This window comes from Leuresthes tenuis, unplaced genomic scaffold, assembly GCF_036924035.1.
Source record: "Leuresthes tenuis unplaced genomic scaffold, fLeuTen1.0.hap1 SCAF_12, whole genome shotgun sequence".
Classification (NCBI taxonomy): domain Eukaryota; kingdom Metazoa; phylum Chordata; class Actinopteri; order Atheriniformes; family Atherinopsidae; genus Leuresthes; species Leuresthes tenuis.
The window spans coordinates 27,639,125-27,647,020 of record NW_027325366.1 but is presented as its reverse complement, the minus strand read 5'-3'; the positions used below and the strand labels follow the sequence as shown (position 1 = coordinate 27,647,020).

Sequence of the window (7,896 nt, the reverse complement as noted above, 5' to 3'; positions counted from 1 at the left end):
TTTGTGTGTGTATGCTGGTGTGTTGTTGTCATCCCCTATCTCAATTCACGTGGATAATGTAATTGGCAGACAGCTCTTAGGATAGGTTCTTATTCAGGCCAGTATCGAGGGAAGAGCATAACAAGTTAGGATGTTGACCGGATGTGTACTCCTGGACGTTTTAAAATGAGGATGTTTCCTTTTGAACAAGTTTAAATGCTTTAAGGATTCTGGGGGAAATCTGTTACTTGTTATTTGGAGGGACAGATATCCATTTTTGGAGAGGGGCAATGGGTGCTAATTTTACTCTCTGCTGCTGTCACTATTATGCGAACCGCAACAGAGAGGAGAAGAAGGCTATCTTGCGGTGAGAGAAACACTTCACAAATATGTCAACAACCCAAAAGTTGTACCTTTTAATATTTATTTACTAAAAAATTCTGATTAATTTTAAAATTCTACTTTAAGCTCACTTTTTTAACTCACTCAATCTCTTTCTTACCAGCACACACACCACTTCACCTCCTAGACCACTTGAACTGTTATCCAGCGGATCCAGCAGCAGTGACACCGAAGAGGAGAGCCTCTTTGGACCACTGCCCATGAAGAGGAACCCATGGGCTTACCAGCAGAAACAGAGGAGAACTGTGGATCCGTGGGCCACCTCAGTCAGACCTGGTGACTCTTGCACCAGGCGTGGATGGGACAGAGAGCTACAGGCTTTTATCAGCATGAGGGACCAGACAGACAAGGCTACAGAGGTGACAAAAAGCATGTTGCACACATGAGACGATGTAAAAGACAATAAACACATACTTAGACATGTTCAAATGCAAAAGTAAGCAAATTGATACATATGCTTGCACTCTGAGTAAAAGTTAATCTGCCATTTGTACATTTTTTGATGATTAAAATAGGGTTTAATTTGCTACAAATGATCACAATACAGTTGATAATGGGTATAACTTTACTTAAGATTTACATGCAAAAATGTGTGGTTTTTTTCATTAAACTCAAGCGAAAAAGATTCATTCAAAGTTCTATGTGCCTGCTATAAACAGGTGGGAACAGAAGCTTGGAGTAATCAGACAAAATTTTAAGTCCATCAGCACATTTGCAATGACTCTATGCAACTTTAGATAACATGGCAGCAACACGAAAGTCTTCTCTGAACAAAGATAAACAGGACTTCTTTAGGGTTAGGATCCATGCTTGTGCTGGTGCTTCTAATTCAGTCTCTTGTCCTTATTTGGTCCACTAGAGTTTACTAATGTAATAATCCAATGAAGGCAGAGGGCACGCACAGGTGACTCTCAAAGACGCCTTTGATTCTGTTTCATGTTATGTCACATCACTTAATGAACTTGACCTGGATTTTGCGATAATTTGATATCAAAATGATCTCATTAAAAAAATTAATATGCTCTTGAACTGTGAGAAAAGTGGGGCAGAAATGTTCTTCTGCTTGACTATTTGCTCCAAAATTCTGTTTAAAGAGTGCAGCAGATACACCAGGTTGCCTGGTTGACATTTGACTGAAAACAATTTTAAAGATTTCAGAAGGGTTTCTAAAGCCCCTTTATATTGGAGAGACAAAGTCTTATAGCCAATAACTTCTAATTGGTATTTATTTCTGTGTCAAATGACAGGGTCAGGGTATCAAACTGGAATGATAAATGGCTAACAGTTAAAGAATGCTACCATCTTACTATTTCTGGGTCTCTATTGTGTCATTATGACATTTTGGAGGTATGGACCAACATTATATTATATTGATATAAGCATAACACCATGTAGAGCAAGTGCTATAAAAAAAGGATGCCTCACATCAATGTTGTCAGAAGTAGCATCTTATGAAGGCACAACTATCACAAATTATCTGATAGAGAGGTCGAATGCCATCCCTTCCTGTTTCTTTAGTCTGCACAGTTGCCATTGTCAGGAAAAGAAACAAGATACTGAGGCTAACGGAAAGCAGCCGGCCAGTTAGGTATAGAGACTGCACACACATTTAGAATACTCACGGTGCTATGTTTGATGTGTTCAATATGTGTTAAGGACTGCCATTAGAGTTTATAAAGAAGGGTCAAAGCTGGTGGAATAAAAAGGATTTAGATCACATTCCCACAACACACAGAGAGGTGAAATGCTCTGTTACACACTAACTCAATAACGGGGCCATGCTTTTCATACATGGCTGTTTAGTCATTAATTTAGACAGCTGTGTAGGATTGAATGGGGATATGAATGTACTACCCTATCATGGAGTTTTAAGTAACTGTCTCCTCAAAAGAAAGAAGTCTGAAAATGTATTTTTTATTTATGAGTCTTGCTCTGTTGCTCCACAGATGGGATATGTTTACTGAAAAAGCCATTTCCTCAAAATGTTGGGACTGCAGCTCCTTAATCTTCCACAGAGGAGCTCAGATATTTCAGTCTCTTCAGTGAGAATGATGGTAAACATGTGACAATGTTCGTGTTGAGAATAGCATGCTGCAGTACACAGAGAGAGCATTGTGTTGATAAAGGAATTCCTCAGTTGAGATGTGAGCCAACAGCCTCACTGGCCAGTCCAAAGTTTATTCACTGAAGCATGTTGAGAGACTGTTTTTAACATTTGGTCAAACAAACTGTGAATCTGCAATAAAAAAGAAGGACATAACCTTTAAATTCTCAGGTTTGAGTGATTTAAAACTGCTACCAAAGTGCAGAAGCTGCCTGGTTTAAGTGTGCCGTTTTAATTGCATTTTGACTTGCCATAGAGAGAAAAGTGTAGGTGTTTCAGATCACATTAACAGCACTCCCAGTGAGCTGTGACTGTGACAGATGCAGCATGAACAAAAGCTCACAGGACTCTGAAACTGCTCCGTGGAATTTATCCATCATAAATTTGTGTGATTTTTATACATACGTTTATATATATAAATGCATATATTTTTATTCTCTTTATGTTTACTTTTTTGTGCCTTTTAGCAATGTTTGTAGTGTGGAGCTTCCAATCTGGTACTATTTCTGAGCATGTCTTTTGAAGAGTTTCCTCATGGTCCTCGTAGAATGAATCCCGTTGCCTTTTGTGAGAGCCTGGCTTTTTATTTAGTGCCCTGATCGGCTCACTTTTTGGTTGTTTGCTTTTTTTATTAAAACTGCTCAACAGCAAATGGACGGCTCCACATATAGACTGGAGTACACATTCATGTCCCACAGAAGATTAACTTTACTGACACTGTTTGTTCCTTCACTTTTCATCGAGTGCTACAGTCAAAGATTTGAATTTCTGCTGAATTTGTGCTGTTATGACAAAAAAATCTAGTGATCTATGACAAAAAAATAAGCTAATAGTAGTGGGAAAAGTCTTGTGAATTTACATTGAAAAATGCCAAGAATGATAACATAACATATACAACATCTAAGGACAAACACGTCACCTTCACAGTGGCATGTATGTTGTTTAGTGAGTGAAGCATCACAGACCAGAGATGTACAGAGAAGTCAGCCAAGCATAAGTTTTTGCCGATATTTAGCTTGCTGACTGTAATCAGCCCATAGAATAACATTAACCAATGATAGTGGCCAGTATTCATCTGGTGTGTCTTGGTTGTGTCACATTTGCTTTGCCCTGAAACTAACAAGTTTTGATGGGCTGTGTAAGCACAGAAAAGTCCCTGGGTTGTTAACGCTTATCATATGCTCGTATGTTTGTGTACAGGAATGGGAGAAGCTGAATTATGATATACACACTTTGCACTATGCCAGACGAGAAGTCAGATCCAGATGGCAGAAAATCCTGCTGCAGCTGGGTGAGACACAGTTTCCATTTTTTCAGTACATTTGTCCTCCATGCAATCTACTGTGTGTCATTAGGAACTCAAAAACGTAATGTGTAAACAAATCCAACCAAGAGTTACACCATGATATCTATCCATAAAGTCTGATTGATCCTATTTAAGTCAAATATACTGTACAAAGCACATTATGGTTTTTAGGACAGTTTTAATCTGAGCTGATGATTGTTGCTTCTCAACAACAGCTGCTTAGTAATCATACTTAGATTTGTAAAATCAAATTATCATTCCAAATAGAACTGTTGTGTCATACAATGACATGAGAAAAAGAGATTTAAAAGATGAAAAATTTTCTCTTGCAGTTAAAATCTCAAATGAAACATTTAGGAAAAACATTCGGCAAAAGGAGGTGGTGAACAGCACTAGGAGTGACAATCTTTGCTGCAAGCTTTACCAGACACGACCACACACTCACAGGTCCAGGTCCATGAAGCTAATTAAGACAAAGAAGCTCAGGAACCGCCTGTAGCTGGGATACCCACATCTGGTCCTCAAGGGCCGCTGTCCTGCAGGTTTTAGATGTTTCCCTTCTTCAACATACCTGATTCAGATCAATGCATCATTTACAGGCTTGTACAGAACTTAACAATCTTTTGAAGATATCCATTTCATCTATCATGTGAGGTGAAGCAGAGAAACATCTAAAACCTGCAGGACAGCGGCCATTGAGGACAGGATATGGGTATCCCTGGCCTATAGTCTCTTGTACTGCCACTAATAGGCCAATGGTGATGCACAGGGAATGAAACTAGATAGATATATTATATTTTAAAATAATGTCATAATAGATCAATCTTTTTAGCATCTATCAACTCTACTGCCAGGGCAAAAATTAGGTCAACCCATAGAGACTCAACTTATAGAACTAATACTAGAAACTACACAAACATAAATGTGTTGTTTACATCTGAGATTATCAAATAAATTTTACTGATGTTATTCTGAAATATTTGTTGCTTTTCAGAATAACCTCCTTTACTTAACCCTGCACAGCATGCAGCATGTTGTTTGTCTTTTAAATTCTCTCATCTTTGATGAATTGTGCTTCATAATTGGGTCATTTTACTGGTTATTCTCCTTTATTTTGCATGTTTTCTCTGTGTTTTTGGAAATAATAAAACATGAATAAAATTAGAGCTCTACACTATGCATTTACTTATGTGATTTAAAATAACAAGAAAATGCAAGTAAATGAGTAACCTTAAGATTTAAGAAAACGGGATCAGGTTAGAGGTCAGTTTTGTGCTGGCTTGAACAAAGACTCGTGGGAGTGATAAATTCAAGTTCAGTCTGTTTATTTGCAATGCAGTTGTGATTCAGGTTTGTTGCATTTGAAATTTTGTTGTGGTTTCTGAGCTTCGATTGTCTGCAAACAGTGTTGAATTTCATAAACAATTTGCAACCATGAATGAGGGCTCTGTAAGAAACAATCAGACTCAGTCAGTAAAAATAGCTCCCATATTTATCGCATACCTTAATGGCTTTGGTTATGCCACAATGGTGCTGATTTGAAATATTACTGAGAGTTGTCGTAAGATTTTTGTCAAAGTTGAACTTTTTTATCTATCAATAGTATGAAAGATGAACTGGAATATAACAATATAATACACAGTTATAGTCCCTTAATACAACAAGCCACCAGAATTTGTGTAATGAGATTGATGATACATAAGTAAGAGTTGTAAAAAAGTCCAATTATTTATATAATAGCTATTTTCAGCAATATCTACAGGTCATTTCATTGTTATTAAATACAGAAACGTTCTTCGATTAACATTAAAAAGCCAAAAAACTACACAATATCTAATGTAAAGCTGCAACTAAAAACTGTATTATGCAAAAATATTGTATTTTTTACTCATTTTTACATTTGTACTGTCATCAATGTTTTGAAGTAAGGTATTTAAGTGTTGGTGGGTGCAGTATGGAGAATTGTCATAAAAATGCAACGGTGCACTGTTATACAGATAATAAAACTGTCCAGAAAAGGGAGATATGTTTCCCTGATCAGTGACAGAGTCTTTTCATACCAGATTCTCAGTGTCCATTTGATTATGACCACTTTCAAAATGTTGGTAAGAGGTCATGAATGATCAAAAGGTTTGAGTTGGTGGTTAAGAAGAGTCCTAATAGTTCAAAGCTCTGGTTTCAGATCAATTCACACAAATAAAGACAAACAAATATTCAAATAAAAATTTAAAAAGTGGTTTTGACCTAAAATTTAAAGGGATTATTTGCTCCTCTATTAGGCAGAAATCTCACCATTTGTAATATTTTCTTACTGCACTGACAGATAATTTAACAGTCTGTATCTTTACAAGTTAAGTATTTAGTTTATATGACTAGGTTTATGTATACTTATCTCCTAATCCTTTCTCTGTGTTCCTGCAGGTTATCAGTGTGAGGTGGATTCCTTGCTGTGTGTGAACAGACAGAGCCAGTTCAGTCGAGATCAAGAACATCTTAACAAAGCTTCCAACCTGTTGAAACAGCTGCTGGACCACACCTCTCTGTTCCCCCCTGGAACGGAACGCCACAGCAGATACCTCTACGTCATGGTATACATATATATAGTCAAGCTATATTCGTAACATTGATATTGGCTTGAAGTGTGTAGTCTTAGCCTTAATATGAAGTAATTTAGAATTAAACTGGAGGAGGGGTTCAGGCATTGCATTCCTTCTCAGTAGCCCAACCTACAACACTAAATGCAACTTAAACAGACCATCCTTAGACTGCAAAGCCAAAACAAACCCAAACTGTATATCAGTTATTATCCAATTAGTGGCAGTTTCCCAGAATTTCCCAGAAGTCTCATTATGCTACATACTTCCTATTCTGTATAGTCAATCTAACAAAGTATTTCTTGTGTGTCACATGAAAATAGTTCCATTTCTTTTTGTCTGCTACCTCCTCTTTTATTTCACTCTTTTCACTTGTCCACTTATTTGTTACGCCTCCATTTTCCTATTATGTATCTATCTTCCACTGTCACTTCCAACCGGCCATTTCTCAAATGCTTTATTACACCACAGAGTTTTTGTTGCTATGGTTTGCGTCTTTCGCTGTCTGTCAGCAGGATTACTAAAAAAAGTTATGCTCAGATTTGCATTAAAAATCCTATCAGAGGTGGGGAATGACAAGTTTGAAAACCGTCTTTTTTCTCCATGTCTCCTTCAGGACCGGCTGGTGTCACTGGACAGTGCTGAGGACTTTGTCAGACTGGCCAAAGAAAAATATCCCAAAAAAGAAGGCTGATAGACAAAAACAGACAGGAAAAGATACAGAGGTTGAATTAGCCTAAAGAAAATGTTTGACATGTCAAGCAGTTCTACAAACTGAACTCCCTTTAACACACAGTGTATATACCACATTCTATCATTTATCTTAACTAAGCAAACTAATTTCTTCTAATGCAACTACTGTTTGCTATGTTGACTGAGTGAAGTCTGTTGTTTAGGTCACACACTTTGTCATATATAGAATAGTGCAAAGTCTTGAGTCAACCCTCGTTTTTTTGTTTAATTGTTTCCAAGCAGCCAGACTTCCTTGTAATATTTTAAAGTGGTCGTCAGCAATAGTTCTCCACGCTTTTCTGAACACCTTTCAAAGTTTTTTTCACACATATTCAGCCAAACCATTTTCAGAGGAATCTGTTTCTTGTTGGTTAATCCACTTAACACTGATCTTTGAATTATTCAAGCATTAAAAGGCACCTGAATCCAGGGATAAACCAGTGTTGTGTTGAAGACACATAACATAACAGATAATTTAGCAAAAAACATAATTCAAATTGTATCTTTATTTTCTTTGTTACTAATAGCCTGTCTCAAATTCCCATAATTTATTCCCATCTCTTCATTTCCATCTTTGAAAAATGCCAAAGATAACTCAGTTTGACAGGCATAAGGTAGTACTTTTGCACCAACAAGGTGATTCCCAAACAGCTATTAGCCAAAAACTAGACAAGTGATGGAAAAAACAAGAGGTAGAAAGTCTTGAAAACTATCTACAGCAAATAAATCTAGCCAAGAAGCCATTGTTAGGGAGGGGAAACAAGGAAAAAAAATCTGTG

General features: G+C 37.0%; 1 protein-coding gene across 1 annotated transcript; it reads left to right on the top strand.

Moving 5' to 3' along the window:
• The first annotated feature begins 269 nt into the window (after positions 1-269).
• LOC140319632 (melanoregulin-like) lies at positions 270-7,501 on the top strand. Its single transcript, XM_072397343.1, has 5 exons — positions 270-346; positions 485-740; positions 3,686-3,776; positions 6,213-6,379; positions 7,002-7,501. Exons 1-5 carry the CDS (start codon positions 270-272, stop codon positions 7,077-7,079), a joined length of 669 nt encoding a protein of 222 aa, XP_072253444.1. The 3' UTR covers positions 7,080-7,501.
• The last annotated feature ends 395 nt before the right edge of the window (positions 7,502-7,896 follow it).

What these genes read in the sequence shown, in the direction of transcription:
- LOC140319632 (XM_072397343.1), top strand. Translation starts at nt 270, where the DNA reads ATGGGTGCTAATTTTACTCTCTGCTGCTGTCACTATTATGCGAACCGC. An exon ending in GAGAAGAAGGCTATCTTGCG is followed by an intron (nt 347 to 484) that starts GTGAGAGAAACA and finishes CTTTCTTACCAG; the next exon opens with CACACACACCACTTCACCTC. An exon ending in AGACAGACAAGGCTACAGAG is followed by an intron (nt 741 to 3,685) that starts GTGACAAAAAGC and finishes GTTTGTGTACAG; the next exon opens with GAATGGGAGAAGCTGAATTA.